This window comes from Platichthys flesus, chromosome 11 (genome assembly GCF_949316205.1).
Source record: "Platichthys flesus chromosome 11, fPlaFle2.1, whole genome shotgun sequence".
In the NCBI taxonomy this organism is placed as follows: Eukaryota; Metazoa; Chordata; class Actinopteri; order Pleuronectiformes; family Pleuronectidae; genus Platichthys; species Platichthys flesus.
The window spans coordinates 21363974-21381312 of NC_084955.1; the positions used below are offsets into that span (position 1 = coordinate 21363974).

Below are 17339 nucleotides of genomic sequence, written 5' to 3' on the forward strand. Positions count from 1 at the left end.
TGAAAGTAAAAGTTTTGACCACCAGGGACAAGTGAAACTTATAAAGGGAATAAGTTGTTACGAAAAAAAGGAACTGGTTGAATATACCTAACTATGGTTAACTTTTTAATATTGAGTATTCCCATAATGTAAAAACAGTTGTTTTTGTTTCTGCTTTAGTTGTGAACCACAAACTCTTATCAAAGTATTTCCCTTTAGCAATGAAAAGAGTACAACTCCTGAAAGTGGCCTGTGGTAGATTAGAAAGTGGTTTCGATAGCTACTTTAACTTCACATATTCACAGGCGGCTGTTTGCCACTTGGGCTGTTTGATTAAACATCCATTGATATTAAAGAAGCTAAAGAACCAAAACACCTTGTTATGATGTTATTAATCCACAGCCCCCCCCCCCCCCCCCCACCCCCGCTGCTCCACTCAGCTCCATCAGCTCCTTCAGGCGACACAGGAGTCAGTTTACACAGACTCGTACCTGCCCACCCCCCTCTCTCTCTCTCTCTCTCTCTCTCTCTCTCTCTCTCTCTCTCTCTCTCTCCACCCCCCTCTCTCTCCCCCTCCCTCCCTCTCTCTCTCTTTACTTCAGTGCTGCTGCGCGCGGAGCAGCGTCATTCAGTCCTTGTGCCAGCGGAGCGCAGAGCGCAGCGCTGAACCGGAGGATCTGTCACACGCAGGATCTCCACGCGCCTCCACTGGATTTCACACACACACACACACAACAAGCGTGGACCCACTGAGCGAACGAGGTGAGCGAACAGGTCATTATTTAACGTGTGTGTTAATCAGCGGCTGTGTGAGACTATTGACTATCAGTGAAGTTTTCCTGTTACCAATGTGTGTGCTTGTGGTTCTGAAGTGATTGATCCAGTGATCCCATAATGTGGCAGCTCTATTTACCAGCTTCAGCCCAGCGTTGACTGGTATTATGGATTGATCACATGTTATCTGGACCATTTATGAAGTGTAAAACTTGACTAGTGAAGGATTTCCATATGTTTCTAGTCTCTGGTGGTTTTCCCACATCTTTGAGTGGAATCAAATCCTTATATTAATATTATTAGATACAAGTTAATACCCAAACTGTATTCCTCTGCACTCCTTGGACTATAGCAGGCGTCTGTCATGTTTAAACTGACGACAGGATTACTTCAGTTTGTCAGTTTAAGAGTCTTGTCTTGAGATCTTTATGGTCTGTTTATGGTCCATGCCCTATAAGGAAACCCCTCCTCAGCAGTGTGTCTGTGATGGATGTCAGGCTGTGTTCACCAGACCAGGCGTTTGGAGCACGAAACTGTTTTTTAAAGAAGCTGACAAGTGCAGCAACTCATCATCTGCTGTGTAAACCTCCAGGGCAGAAGCCTGCAGGCTCTGGTTGGGGTGCGAGAGGGGGCGATGACTGACCTGGGGATTGCAGGTTTATTTCATCTCAACTCTGCCCCTGTGCACACTAACTATTTACATCTGGATGAGATCAGAAGGGGAACGGCTCAAATGAGGCTCTGGCTTCTAAACATCTAATCAGGGAAGAAAATGTTTCATAATCCTGAATCAAATCAGGTATTTTCCTTCCAATCAGCTCATTTATGGACAAATACATGCCCTGGCGTTTAAAGTCAGTGTAACCTGAGAACTTCCCAAAGAACAAAAGTAAGTCGGGGAGGGTCATTATGTAATCCACCCACTTCCAAAGAGGCGAACACATGCCCTCAGGGTCAACTCCACCTTGACCCACCCCCTCTGATATATTTAAGGCTGCAGCTTCCCGAGTCGGTTTGATCAGCGCAGGGTCACGAGCGTAAACAGCTCTGCAGCAAGACTAAACAGACCACACAGGTCTTCTAAACACGCTCACCCTCAGATTCATAGGTGAGCATGTGTTGGTTTGGCCCGGGCGCAGCAGCAGCAGCAGCAGTTTTCAGTCACGCTCTTTGGCTCAGACTATGACCTGGCAGAGATACTTTCCAGGGGGGGGAGACCTGCTCTCTCTGTTCCCTCCGTAAGAAAGGAGGATGAACCGATTCCACCAAGATAGCTGTTTAATCGCCGCTCTCCAGCTATGTACAACTCAGTGATCCCTGTCAGATGAGTTTGCCCATTTTCTATGAGCACTTACAGGACTTAGATGTTAATTTAAAAGATAAACTATTGCGATATAAAAGCGACGGTTTGGGTGTAATCACCCTCAAGGCACTTATTAAAATGAATGGAGGTTATGCTCGACTCATAATGAATTGCTAGAAGGTAGATCAAGATTCAACTCCTCCCGGCTGTTGCTCGATTAAATTTGATTGTTTTTCTTTAGAACCTGAATCCCTCCGATCTGACCTGGCTTGCATCCTTGCCCAATGTTTGAAATGAGTCACGCTTCCTATTAAACACCCACAATCCTTCATATTGCGCACGTTCAAACACGGGATCCAAAACGCCTCTGCAGCCGAATCCCTACCTGCCGTCGTAAACAGTCCTTTCTTCCGCTCCCCCCCCTGATTCATGCACATGTTCCAGCTGTAAAGCGGCTGCATGCGTGTTTGATGCAGATCCCAGCAGAGCGCAGGAGAACAACCTTCCTCCCCTCACAGGGCCGAGCCCGGCGGCTGCAGCGAGCAGCTCTGAGGTGTTGACAGGACGCCCGACATCATTAGCCTGACTAAATGAATTGTGATTTAGGTCTGTGTCTTCCTGTGAGGCCTCTAGCAGCGGCAGGGATATCGAAGATGATGATGAAGGCGCATCACTGTCCGCTGAAGGCAGTTAGCAGACAGTGACCTGAAGATTCATGTTGACCTCTTGACTTCTTAGACACTTTGGTTTGTGCTCCTTATGCCCTCACCTCATTGCAGCCATCCATTCAGAAGCTGCCTCATCATGGACCTGATCGAGCTCAGGTCTGAGAGCTGCATATCCTATGGGATTTAATGGTACACCAGGATTTCTCTTAGTCTTTTATTTTTTCACTTTTTTCGTCTTTTCTCAACTCTTTTTTTTGGGGGACTCCAAAATAAATCTAATCTGATTGGTTTGAGCCACATCACTGAGACCAAGCGGAAGCCGCAGGATGCTTCACGGCCCTCGTTCACAATGGGCCGCTCATGTGTTTCTTATCACTTAAAGTTCAGCCGAACCGCAGTCACATTCGAGGAGTGGTTTTACTTTCCTGAAACCAGAACCTTACAAGCAGGACGTCAGACACTTGTTCTGTTTAATCCCGTTTTGTTGCATGGTTGCACGGAGAGACCCCCGCACTATGGCAGGAAGCTTGAGTTTCTAATTAGAGGGGAACATGTACCCTGCTAATGACATCATCTTCCCCCTGGCACTGCAGTGAGGGAGTGTGTGTGTGTGTCTGTGTGTGTGTGTGTGTGTCTGTGTGTGTGTTGCCGAAACAGCAGCTGGTTTCGAGACATTTGACGTTCGCGGGACTTCAAACGCTCACAAACCGTCAGGCTTATAATTTAGCTTCATTGCTCCTTGTCGCCTCCGTCGGGCCTTTGTGCCCCCGGAGTCCGGGAACTTCCTCCGCGAGCGTTTTCAGGAAGAGTTGCTTGAAAAAAAAGAGGAAGAAGTTGTCAAATGGTCAGAGTGTCTCAGTTCCAATCGAGAACCAGAAAAACACAACGAGAGACCGACACCCTGTGATAACCTAATCCCCCCCCCCCCCCCCTTGCTCACAAAGGACAGAGAAGTGAGAACTAACATCTGTAGACCAGGGTATTGTTTCTTCTGTTTTGTAAACAAAGGAGTGTGGAATCATATTCACTGAACTGATCATTTCATGAGCTATTTTTCAGTAGCTTCATCGAGTGAGACCTTCACTTGCTGGTTTATCTTTCCTGGAGGATTTACACCGCCGCACTCTGAAGGAATCAACATTTTCCACCACAAGTTTATAATTCAATTTGAAGTGATTATTTTCTGTCCTGTCATTCTCCGACTCGGTCTGAGTCACTCTCTGCTGTTAAGTCACGCTCACCTCCCTCCACCGGCTCATAACTCAATCCATAATTTATTGTGGGCGATGGGATCATGAAACATGATTTGACAGATCTCCATCTCCTGACAGCTCCCTGTGTGTGTGTGTGTGTGACAGCTGTGAGAGCCGCCCCCCCATCTCCCCACTGCTTTCACATCCCCGTAATTGTTCAGAGTCCGACCGGGCGCCTCTGCCGCTTTGCCACATCTCATCACACTCAGCCGCGCCGAGCTGTGTCCGCTCGACCGTGAGGAAGACGACACAGGCCCCGGACATTCCCCCCCGACGCAGGAGGAGACCATCGACGCTGCTCGGGCTCGACTCTCCGGGCTCCTCCAGATGTTGTCTGATTCTGACAGGAGCGAGGGAGGAGGGGATGGGGGGTTGGAGGCAGAAGCGGGACACAAACGAAAGGGTCTCTAGCCGTGGCACTCGGGGGGGCTGTTTGCGGGGAAGCAGGTCGGTCGATCGGTAATGAGAGAAGACAGCTGGCAGGTTCAGCGGAGGTTAACAGCTAAGCTTAGATGGCAGCGGGGGAAAAACAGGAGAGCCCAGGCGAGGGTCTTTGTGGAGAGACTTTTGGATGTTTCGTTGTCCATGGAGTTTGTTTTTCTGGAGGGTTGCAAGAGATCAGGGTTGGATTTAGATTTATTCACAGTGAAAGTTCAGGTCTTGTCTTGGTAAACCTGCAGGACTGTATTTCCTGCATTAGCAAGAACAAGACAAGGTCCAAGTAGGGTTGGGTACCTTCATTTCTGTGCCTGAGCTTTGGACTAGAATTTCTGCAAAATAAACCTCACTGCATGTACATTACCTTTACCTCAGGTGTCAACTCACTCTCTACATGGCTCTGGCTCCATGTTAGCATGTTAGCCTACAGTGTGCTGTCAGCTACCTCAAACTTGAGTCCACACAATAAACTGCCCAAAGCAAAAGTGTGTCTGTATTCACGTGAAAGGATTGAGACTTTTAGGCCCTAGTACATTTCTCACCTTCATTTTACAGATAAGTCTCTTCTTAGCAGCTTAGCTTGTTACTGTGAAACTTCCACCGGATCAGAACAAAAGGATTCTGTGAGTCACACATAGTCATTTAACGATTCAATACTTGTTTTCGGAAGCCGAAACATGTAACAGTTTTGGTATGATGCAAAAAAATTGCTGCAATATTTCTCCCTCGTGTCTTTACATGAAGGGTAAGTTGAGTATTGCTTTTCATCAGGAATCACACTCTCTCTGAACTCGATCAAACTCGCCCAGCTTTGTTCCCCGGAGGGCGAATCAATGTGGGCACATTGTGAGTGCTGGAGAGTGAGTGGCAACACAATGGGGTCGGCTGCACTTTGGCACCGCGGCCGCAGATGACCCAGTGTTTGGGGACACGGCACAGCTGGAGCAGCTCTAAGCCCCGACCAACCCCAAACAGCCCCCGTGACACGTCCTCACAAGTCAGCGCTAACCTTTTTACTGTTGACATCAGCAACATGTGTTTACGATAACGTATTAATTGTCTGTGTGAGAAGGGGGGGGGGGGTACGCAGATGTTAGACTACGCTTCTGTCTCTCTGATGACATCCAGCTTTTCATTTCATCCTCGATCTAAAAGTTTCCTCTCGAGTGGCTTTTCACGTCCACGTTTTTCAGGATATTGCCGTCAACTTTACCACCACTGACTGTGTTGTGACATTTGAGTTTCTCTTTACACTCGATCCACTGAAGCGTTTTTTATCACTCGCCTGGCAGAGTTGAAAAATGTGCCGACCCGGTGAAACAAAACATCTGGCACCCGGCCAGACGGAGCCGTCTCTCTCGGAGCATTCACACCAGCTGAGAGTGTAATGAGGGTTCACAGTGTGAGAACAGGCCTCCATAATTCAAGACTCCGGGAGACTGAGGGATGTGCCCAGATTTATGCCTCTGTACCGGTCTGTATTAACAGCCTCGGGACAGGGCTTGTTTTTGGGGAGGTGTGTGTGCGTTACCCTCAGTTTCCCAGTGCACTCCCAGTGCATTCCCAGTGGTTAGCAGACACACGGTGGGTCAGGGCCATTTGTCTCGCTGGTCACGTGAACTGAAATATCAGCCGTGGTTGGGATTTACAAAAAATTTAGTCGTCCAGATCTGGTTTGCTTTGTGTACAAACTGTCTCCCACACACTGTTTCACTGCACTGTCTCCTCCTACACACACACACACACACACACACACACACACACACACACACACACACACACACACACACACACACACACACACACATCCACATGACGCACACTGCACACTGTGACTTCATCCAGTGTGAAAGTTTCAAAGGTTGCAACATTATTTTCACAGTGAAAGCCGAGCAACTTGTCAGGTAGATCGAGAGCAGAGGCCGACATTTCCTAAATACGCTGAAAGCCATTGACCAATCAAAAAAGAGTGAGTCAGCTGGCCAATCAGAGCACTATGGGCTTTATCGGAAGGGAGCGGGGCCTTAAAGACAATAATAATGACTTTATTCGTACACCACTTTTCAATACAAACCTGTGATTTTTGTAGCTTGTTATGATCTGTTGTCAAATTGTTTTAATTTAATTTGAATTAGATTGATTGTAGCTGGGACGAAACATTATTTTTGCATCACTTATACGAGGAGATGTATTTTTTATTGGTGTAATTGATCCACTCCGGCCACAACGCAACATTACAATTATATTAGAAAAGTCCTTTCACAAATCGGCCACTCCCAAGAGAGCATTTATTAAATAATGAATAAAAATGGCAACAAAAACAAGTAAGAGAAGGAGCAGAACTATGTTACACATCCCCCCCCCCCTGTTGGATCCTAGTCTGTGTTTAGCTTTGATGATATATTTTCTTTACAGTTCCCACATGAGGATCCAGGTATTCGTCATCTCCTTATACGTTTACGAGTGTTCCTCCGACAGGTCACTCATCGACTGTGAGGTACTGCAGGCGGCTTTCACATTCCTGGACCTCGCGGCTGCTTCAGGTGTCTCTCTGTTAGCGTAGGAGATGAATTATTAAGTTCCCTGGTGGCGTGCACCTGGAGGAGAGATAATCTGATCCTCTCATGGCAAAATGTAATCTGAAGTTTGCATTTGTTTTATTAACTTTATCGTCATTTGGCTGTTTTGGGATGTTTGAGTCTAGACTTTTATTAAACATTGTCTGCACGTCTTTTTGCTGTCACTGAAAGAAGTAAACAGAGTCTGATAAAGCTTTATAGGTCAGAGCTGCTCAGTTATCAGCTGCAGCAGCTCCCTTCCTGAGCCCCGGGCTGAGACTGAAAAGGGAACTCGCCCGGTCTGTTGATAAAAGCAAGAATAAATGTGAACGTGTTATCTCAGCACACTTTATCTGTTAGCACTGCATGGGTGGTACCATGTTGATAAAGACCTGAAGTACACAACCATGGCTCTAATAGGTCGACTCTCACATGGTAGAGCAGCTGCTAAAATCTATGACAACTATTTTAATTAACTCCTTCTAAGATACTTCATGTTATCAGTTTAATTTTGTAATTTCAACATCAAAGAATTTGGGGATTTTCACATGGAGGTTCATACTATGTGTGTTTGGTTATTGTATATGGAAAGTACTCTCATTTCATGCTTGACCTTCATACTCAGCTAATATTGACATGGGCTTGTACATGGGCCCAGCAGGTCGCTGAGTGGTACAGTACCTTATCACTTTCATCTCAGAGTCTGCACTGACTCGGCCCCTCCGGTGCATGGCTCCAGTGCTCAGCTGCCCCTGCAGTCATTAGCTTCGAATAACAAAAGAGCTCCAGCAGAGAGCCGAAAGCCCATCTTGTCCATTTTACAGTCTGTTAAGATCAGGGGTGGTGGGGTGGGGGGGGGCTCTTTAAGTCGTCCCATGTGGCCCCGCTGCTGCTCAGCATGAGTGTGGAGAAGGCCCCCATAGGTAGCCTCTAACCGTAGATCCAACGGCACAACAATGGTGATGGGATTTACAATTGGCCGCAGCCTTTGGGGGGACGGCGTGTGTCCCGTGGCTCCGGCTTTTACATTTTATTGTCATCGCGTTGTTTGTCCCTTTCCCCTCCCTGGCTAATGAGGCAGAGCAACCAGGTCAAGATTTATCTGCAGACCTGAAGGAGGCCTCTTTGTTGTCGGCCATTAATAATGCAAAGAAAGGCAGGTCCCCTCTTTGTTCGGGGTAAAGAAGAAGACACTCCTTGTCTTCATCCAGGCCCCTTAACAGACTTCCTGAGGCCTGTTGTCTGTGTCGGACCCGGACAGAGTCGTGAATCAGGGCTCATTAGTGGCAGATGCTCCACGTTCACCCTGCAGAGGACCCATGTCTCTGAATGAGCCTCGGTTAATGTTTGAACGTCCAGAAACCTCGGTCCATTAGTGATAATTGTCTGGCATCATTAAGGGTGGTGCCAGATGTTGGTGTGTAAGAAGTGAGAAAAGCATAAAGGGGGAAATATATTCATGGTCGACCAGTTGGTTCCTCACGGGCAATCAGATGCATCATTTCTGTGCAAGGATTCATTTGACAGGTAAGCGTGCTGGATACATTCCCAGGAGCTTCAAAGGTGGTCCTCATCGGTTTATGAACCTCTTATCTTGGGTTTACTGCACGGAACACATCATTCACACTGGAACTTCCTCCAGCCTCCTGATCCGAGGCGGCCTAGAGTTTCCTGGAATCCGCCCGGTGAAGTTATTCTTCTGTGGGCTGCGTTAAAGCAAACAAATACTTCCTGGATTTGTGTGTGTGTGTGTGTGTGTGTGTGTGTGTGTGTGTGTGTGTGTATGTGTGTGTCTGTGTGTGTGTGTGTGTGTGTGTGTTTAGCTTTTCTCACATCAGGAAAAGAAGCAGGTCGGCATCTTTTCCTTGCGTTAGCGTGACAATATAATCAACAGCAAAACTTTGAACGTGACCTGCTCGCTCTCACAGGGTCAAATGCAGCTTATAGCCCGAATCAAGAGAAGCACCCGGCCCCTTTCCCATGACAGGTCGGTGTCGGGGCCGTCTGAGCATCTTGATGTAGCTCGAGCTCAAGACATCTGGTTCCTCTTTAGCTGCACGGGGGCCGCCTTGTTAAGCCTCCCCTGCAGGCCGGACTATCTGCTCCAGTAGAGGACCCGGGGGAGGGAGGGAGGGAAGACGGAGAGAGGGCAGCGAGACAGACAGAGGAGGTTTATTAAAAGAACAGAGGGATGGAAGTTGTGTAAGAGGGGTCAGACACTCAACGCAGTAATCTAATAATCCTACACTTGGTGTTGTTTTGCATTTTTGGTGAGTTTTGTGTCTCGGAGTTCACTTGGGGACGTGTGGAGCTTTTGAGGTTTTGTTGAAAGGTTCAGCGTCGTTGACAACATCTGTCAATGTTGAGTAGTTGGTCATGTTATTCATTTACAATAACCAGAGACTGTCCATTACTGTCAAACTGGGAAATTCTTCAATACTAAGAAACCAAAACAGACAAAAATACCTGGAAAACTCTTCTGTCTACTCAGAAACTCCAGTCTATAAGTTGCTTACGGAGACTTGAGACCGCGGGTTCGATTCCGACCTGGATGCTTACTGTTCAGTAAATAAAGGCCAGAAAAAAAATCTCTTTAAAGAGAAGTAGATGAATCCGGTTTTAACTGTCGACAATTTCCGAAAGAAAAATATATTTTCATGTTGTTCATCTTCTTCTGTCCGTGTGTGTTCATCAAAATGTGACCTTTTGTGTTTCTCTTTGGGGCGAAACGCCGCCGCCTCAGGTCTGTCCAAGACGTACTTCAGTAAGAAAGTAGGTTACCCACTCTGTCAGTATGAACTCAGGCATCTTTGCAAAAAAGCAACACAAACATGTTGTTCCAAGCTGAACCGAACCTTTAGAGGATTGCTCTCAGATACTGCAAATGGATAAAAAACAGAGAGAGAGAGATGCAGAGGGATAGAGTGAGGGTACGTTCACAGGAAGAGAGTGATAGAGCGGGGGGGAACGGGAGGGTAAGGAGGCCCTGTGGCATGTACAGGAGATGGAGGGAGATGAATAGCGGTGCAGGGGAGTGAGGCACACGTTTAGGTAGCGTCAGGAAGGAGAGGGTGCTCGTGTGGGCGCGGGTTCACCGAGGAGATGAGACAGAGGGGAAGGAGTTGAGAGGTTAATGACGACCTGCAGTGAGGGAACGAGGGAGAGGAGAGAGACCCCCCCGGCCTCCTCACACTCACACTCACACTCTTCACAGGCCTCCAGATCACAGGAGAAGGTTATGGGTACTAATTTGGCTCATTACGTACAATGGAGCTAATGGCGGCTATTGTTCTCACGCGAATCCCAGCTGAGTCACTCTGTGTGGGTGTATGTGTGTGTGTGTGTGTGTGTGTGTGTGTGTGTGATACCACTCGGAGCAGGAGATAACCCCTGAGAGTGGCTGGATTCCTTCAAGCTCTTGTTGTTGTGAACGACGCGACCATCAGGAATAGAACCGAGGAAAAAACATAAATACTTCAGAAGTAGGTCAAATATGTGTGTAGGTCCCTAGTTGTTATGGATTTCAAGGTTATGTATACTGGGTGATTGGGGGATTGACAGTCCCTGTATCCATATATATATCCCCCCCCCCCCCCCCCCCCCCCCCCCGTCAATGGAAAGCCAACATCAGGATTAATGGCTTTGTTTTGGCTCCTGTGGCGATAATCTCCTTGAACGCTTAAATAGCATTAGCCTGGCACTTTCTGTCATTTTGAACTGTTCCCGGAAGAAAGTTGTCCAATAAAACACCCTAACCATCCTCCCCCCCCCCAGCCTTTGCACCGTAAACCCGATTCCAGACCTTCTACCCATTTTTCTTGTTTTATACCCGCTCCCGTGTCCCCCCCCCCCCCCCCCCCCCCCCACACCTGTTTGGAGACGTTTTTCCCGGAACTCTACCTAAACAATAGTCGACAGCCCGACATCTGGAAAAGCTGCCGTGTCGCCTGACTTAATTTATAGTTGTTCGCCATTTGACAAGCCTGGTCTGTGGGGGGGTGTGGTGGTGGCTAAATGAAAGTAGAGAGTAAAAGTGAAATAAGTTCACTTTCTCTTAAGCATTGAGTAGAAGTAGAAGAAATGTTAATAGCTCTGTATTACCGACTGTATAACAATAAAAAATGTGATGTAAATAGTCATTTCAAAACACCAGTAACAACCATCATCAACCACAACATTGAATCTGCTATCGAGTCCCAAACAAGAGAAGACGTCTCACTGTCTCTTCTTACACTCAAGTTAAAGGATCTCTCTCTGTCTCCGGGTCAGACGTGTTCACAACAACTGGAAGATATCCAGAACCTTCAGGTGAAGGGTGACGTCTGGGGATAGAGCAGCGATAGGCAGGACGCTCTGGATAGTGTCTGGACTTCACTGATGTTTGAAAGCAGCTTAAGTGGCAGAATATGAATACTTTTAAAAACTAACGTCCCACCTAATTGAGATGATTAAATGTTTTATTTTCCTTTTAAAAATGCTATAGTTTAATTTGGTTTAATTTACAATGTGAGTGTCAGGGGATTTAAATGTTTTACTTACTCTTCATTCAGCTGTTTGTTTGCTATCTTCTAAATCAAGGCCTTGTCTAAACATAAGATGGAGGACGTGCACATTGGGACGCGTGTTTTCTTGTGTTCTGCACTTGTGTCTGTTTCCGACAGAAGACATATGGATCCTTTTTCCTGTCAAGCGCGGTTGTTCATTGTTAAACCCAATGTGGAGGAAAAGCTACAACAGCATTAGATAACACTGGCAGCGGACCGGAGGGAACTGTGAGCACGACGGTAGAACACCCTCCTGCTGCCTCGCTCACAATAAGGAGCATTCATCTCTCCAGATGGTCTCTTTTATACATTTTGAAAGGAAGGTGAATAAAAGACAGACTCCACCTGTGCCTCTGGGTATTTATGACAGGTTTTAGATTTAAACATGTGCACATGGTCGACACACACGGCTTCTTTTCTGCAGAACAACAGAGACACTCCAAAGTCTGTAACTCTGCATTTACAGGGAAGCCTCTTCTTCTCACATGGACATTGGCTCAGCCGCAAAACTAGAGCAGATACACAAACACACCTGTGACGATATGCACATACACACATTCGTGCGCACATACATAGACATACGATAACCTTGCTGGGGAGTTTTCAGCCTATTAATAATCCTCGGGTGAAGCCTATCCTGTAAAAGGAACATGCAGCCCCCCCCCCCCCCCCATTCCCCCTCACAAATCGTACGTACATGAAACGTGTCTCTCTTCATGGAGCACAGCCCTGAATGGGAATTGTTGGTCACCATGTCGTAGGGTTGAAGTTTCATTTAAGTTATTGGTTGTTAATTTGGAGAACAAGCTGTTTAACTGTGACTATGAAAGAGTTTATTGCAGCAGTAGTGCATCGGTTTACTCAAGCTGTTAAATTACAGGAGCCTGATTTTCAGTGGAGACATTTGTTTAAAACTTTACAGAGGTCAGATACACACACAGCTCAAGTTACTGAGCGGTGTGTTAAGATATTGTAGCGTCTGGTTATGTCAGTACAAAGTTGTGAAAGAAGAATAAACGCAGAGATGGTTTAGCTTGTAGCAGGCTTTTTAATTTTGAAGATCTTTTCTATGGACAAAAAAAGACTAGAGGAAAGGGAAACTGAAACAGCTTCGTATATCACATTTTAAAAACGTACCTGACACATTTGTCCTCGTCTTGGGAAGAAAATTACAACTTCCTGTGCAGAATGGATGGAGACAGATATGTCATCATCCTGTCATTGTTTGTTGTCCATTTTTCTTTCACCTGCCACTGACAGGAAGCTGTAACAGTGGCTAGACTACATTTAAAATGAACAGAAATAGATGCATAGGGCCAGACACAAAAGATCGTCTTGAACAGGAAACAGTGCGGCGGTGTGCTTGATGGTTTTTAAATCAGAATTTTGGATTTAAACGTGTGTTTGAACTCTTTGAACCTGTGTTTGAACTCTCACCCATTTACTCAAAGACGGTTGATTTAGACTGTCAGCTACAGTGCATGTCTAAGAATAGTCTGCATAATATATTTAAAGTATACGCATGTAAGTGTGTGGGTCATCTACAGTGCTTCCATGTCAGCTCTGCACATGCGACTCCCTCCAGCTTGAGAGAAGCACGATCTGAGCGGAGCTGGAGTGAACACTGTTCCGCCGGCCATCTGGTCTCTGCTGTTCGCCCTGGAGACTAAAACCACTTTTTTTTCTGTTTGTCTTTTCTCTCTCTCTCAGGGATCCGCCCAGGTGAGGTGAGGACGAAGTTGAGATCTGCAACGCCCCCCCCAATCCGTCCATCAGCGAGCCAAGTGCCTCGGTGCCGGCCACCCGCAAGTCACCTCAACCACGCCGGGCGCCAAACATTAAAAAGTCTTGACCCGGTGTCCCTCAGACAACCTGCACAGAGCAAATATTTGAGGCCATTATATCTAATTTCTCCGAGCAGCTGTCACCGAAAAGATCAACGGAGAAGGGTGTTGTAGGGAGATACGAAGAAAAAAAAAAAGAGAGAAGGAAAAGTGGGGGGAGGAAAAATCCAACCCTTCCAAAGTGCTCCCTGCGAGTTATTTCTGCTGCTCTGTGGGCAGAGAGCGTCTCATTTGGGAGAGCCTTTGGCTGACAAAAAAAGCACTTCCCTGTGCCCTGCCTTCCTCCCCAGATGCCTGTGTAAATACTGGATAGAGATATCAATTTGCCCCGGCCCAACAAAGAGACTGTTAGCTATCTATAGACGACGTTACGACAAACTTGGACCCTGCGGTCTCCTGAATTGCAGCTTATCTATTACCCTTCAAGAGCTGTGAGAAACCGGAATGTGACCGTTTCCTCGCCTTAAAAACCTCTTCAAACACCCTCACTGGTTCAAATCTTCTCAGGGACCAAACAACAACTCCCTTGGGGAAAGTGTGAGTCATCAAGCGGCTGCAGTTTTGATGCCTTTCCCTGCCCGCTGAGTCAACATGAAACCCCTAACACCGATTGGATCCCCCTCTCCGCTGAGGCTCCTCAACAAGGGCCCGGACTACCTGCGCCGGCAGATTGACGGCGGTGGCCGCGGTCGCTCGATCAGCGCCGTGGAGAGGCTGGAGGCGGACAAAGCCAAATATGTGAAGAGCCAGCAGGTGATCAACACCAAGCAGGAGCCGGTGCTGTCTCCCTGTGCGACGCCACCGCCGCACCCCCGCCGATGTGTCGCCAACCCCGGGAGCTTGACCCCCCATCTTCCCCCGTGTCGCTCATCCAACACCCCCTTCTCCACGCTCTCCGGCTCCTTCACCTCAAGAGACGAAAACGAAAACGAAGACTCCAGAAAGGAGAACAGACGGACTTCTCTCGACACTGAGACACGTAACAGGAGCAATGTGACCAAAGTGATGCCCCCGAGCCCCAGGACCCCGGGGAATCACACCTTCGTGGCACCACACAGCGCCCCTGTGCTCAGGAGAAGCACTGGCAAGCGCATGATGAGGCCCGACTCGCTCCTCATCTACCGGCAGAAGAAAGAGTGCAAAAGCCCCGGTGGGGCGACAGTGGGAGAGAACAATAACTTGGAGGTGAAGGGATACAGTTTTGTCCGGCGCCTCTTTCAAGGCTCCATGAGGGAAAAGAGTGGCGGAGGTGAAGGCAGAATTCAGAAAATGGTGATCGGTGAAGAAAAGGCACCATCACGGGACGGAGACTCCCGCATGTCCTGGACCAATGACAAAGACACAGTGGACGGTGGACCAGGGAGCCGGAGGTCGAGTAAAACGGACCACGAACGCAGCCCGGGCTCGATCCCCAGTCCTGGGTTCAGCTGCTCACTTGAATGGACTAAGGATGGATTTACAAATAGTGGCAGTGAGGAGGTCATTATTGGAAACAACTCAACCGACCACGATGACGAGAACGACCCGTGGAGGCGGGCGTCTCCGCCACCGGTCCCCAGGAGGAGGTTTGGGCAGCTGCATCGCTCCAAGTCGGACATGCTTCTGCGCTGCTCCGTGGCGTTGTCAGAGCAGGAGCACTTCTTTGACTTCTGCGGGCTGGACATCGACATGATCGAGCGTCTGGGCCGGGAGAACTTCCTCTCCGGGGCCAGCTCCATAGACACACTCTCGTTGGCCCTCCGCAGTTGCGGCGGCTCGGAGCCCAGCGAGTTCTCCCGACACTCGGGAGACGGCCTGTTCCAGGAGGAGCTGGCTGAGCAGGCTCCCACCGGTGTGTCGATCATCGAGAGAAACGCTCGGGTCATAAAGTGGCTTTACAGCTGCAAGAACGCTGCTAAAGAGGGACCCAAAGAGTCGACTGTTTAGAACAAGGTCAAGGAGCCATGTGCCATGGAGAGCTGACAATCTGCCGGTGTTATTTTTAGCCAAACATGAGTTTTTCTATCTGAAATCATCTCTTGTTGTTTTGGTTTTTTTTACCCTTTATGGAAAAATGTATCTCTGAAATGTACCACAAACCCAAAGTGAAATTCACTTTATTCACTGTAATTAGCCGGCCACATTTGCTCCAATGCAAAACAAAAGGGACAAGAAGAATTTGCTTCTATTTTTGAGCTGCGAGAGGAAAAGCAAGTGGAAGCGGCCGAGCTTTGCCGGGCGAAGCTGCCGGAGAAGTGAGATTTTACTTTTAAACTTCAAACTAGAGTTGATCCAGGGTTTGTTTTCATTCCATGGCACATTGATACCTTCACCCGACTCCAAAGAGACTGTGTCTTTAAGTGAGAGGAGAGTCACTGCTACTAGTTAGCTTGTGTCAAATTGATATATTGTATTTATAGATCCTATGGAAGAAGTATTGTGTGGGTGAAGAAGGACCTTACTGGCGAATGGAACCATTTTTCCCCTGCAAATTGTTTTTGTGTCTGTATGTGTGTTTGTGTGATTGTGGAGCGGACATCTTCGTCTTCTTCATGTGTAGCTTCTATATTCAGTCATTGACACGACCCTACTCAGAGCTGATCTGAAATCAGCCCTGTGACCGTCAGTGGACACGGTGGACACCCGGTTTAACACTCTCCCTTAATTTAAAAATGGAAAACCACTAAGCTACGTTTCGTTTTTTCTAAACTGGAAAACTGTTTGTGTGAGTGTGAAGTGAACCGTGAGTACCTCATTCGAAATCTGTCCCAGTTCAGTTTGTGTGTGTGTGTGTGTGTGCGTTGCTCTTCTTTTTTTTCTACTCATGAAACGCAGGCGTTGGAACATGCGCCCCTGTGGGGTTTGTTAATGCACTGAAGTGGACAGGGAGAGAGGAAACGACAGATATGAGATACACAGAGATTCATCACATGTTACGTTCCCCACTGAGCTGGATCCAGAGCAGCACCTGCACCTTGGAGGACGAGGAGCCGTGTCCTGATCATCTCATGCTCTTCAATTCTTAATTTTTTTTTAAAGAGGATCAATTCTCACATTGTAAACACTGTCCAATAATCACTTGTGACACAGTTATTGATTAACACAGATAACATGCCATGTTCCATTAGATATCGATCTGCAGCCGAGGGGGGAAACTGGACTTTGGAAAACAGACATAGAAACAGAGAGAGTTTAAACATCTGGATCAATTAATTATTCTTAGAGAAAAAGTCCCAAATCTCACAATGTTAAAGAAAGTGAAAACAATTCCTGGATCTGCCTCCTGATCCAGATTCCCTGCATGCTACGCTAATTAAACATAAACCTCCTCGGCCGACATTATAAACGTAAAAGCAAAAGTGAACTTTAAGTCATCAGCCCTCACTGCCAAATGCTTTAGGATGTTACCATCTGGCCGTTTACAGATGTTTAACCTCCCCAGCTGGCTCCCTCAGCCTGTTTCCCATCAAAACAAGCAGGGGAGGCCCGAATCCCCTCTGATAACAGATCCTACCTCACTCCATCCATCCTTCAGGGATCCTCACTATCTCAGCTAAAGGTCATTTCCATCGCTTGGCCCGGAGGATGCCACTGAAATATGAACTTAGGGGTCGGCTGAGGTATGCAGAGGTTAGACCAGGACCATCCCTGAACTCAAGGGAACATTATATTTGTGTATGCGATAAATGAACACAATTGTTTGTTGCGTTTATATATATATTTTTCTGTATACAACTCCTTCGTGATGATTTATATCTCCTCCCTGTTCAGAACACATGTGGGTGCACGTTTACAAAGTGGCTCCCTAACTTCTGAATCTCTTTTTTCATTTCATGTATATGACGGATTCTTATTTTATTCCAAAGAGATGTGTGTGTATGATGTACACAGCAAATAAACACAAATGAAGAAATACTTGTGTGAAGGTCTTCTTTGTGTTTTTCATTCATGATGCTTAGAAAATAATAAAGGATTCAGAGTTCGGGGGAAATTCCTACA

General features: G+C 47.2%; 1 protein-coding gene across 1 annotated transcript; it reads left to right on the forward strand.

Annotated features, from left to right (window-relative positions):
* Positions 1 to 617: 617 nt before the first annotated feature.
* On the forward strand, positions 618 to 17247 carry fam110d (family with sequence similarity 110 member D). The gene is made up of 2 exons (XM_062399869.1): positions 618 to 741; positions 13228 to 17247. The coding sequence occupies exon 2, from the start codon at positions 13953 to 13955 to the stop codon at positions 15285 to 15287; it is 1335 nt and encodes a 444-aa protein (XP_062255853.1). The 5' UTR covers positions 618 to 741; positions 13228 to 13952; the 3' UTR covers positions 15288 to 17247.
* Positions 17248 to 17339: the final 92 nt, after the last annotated feature.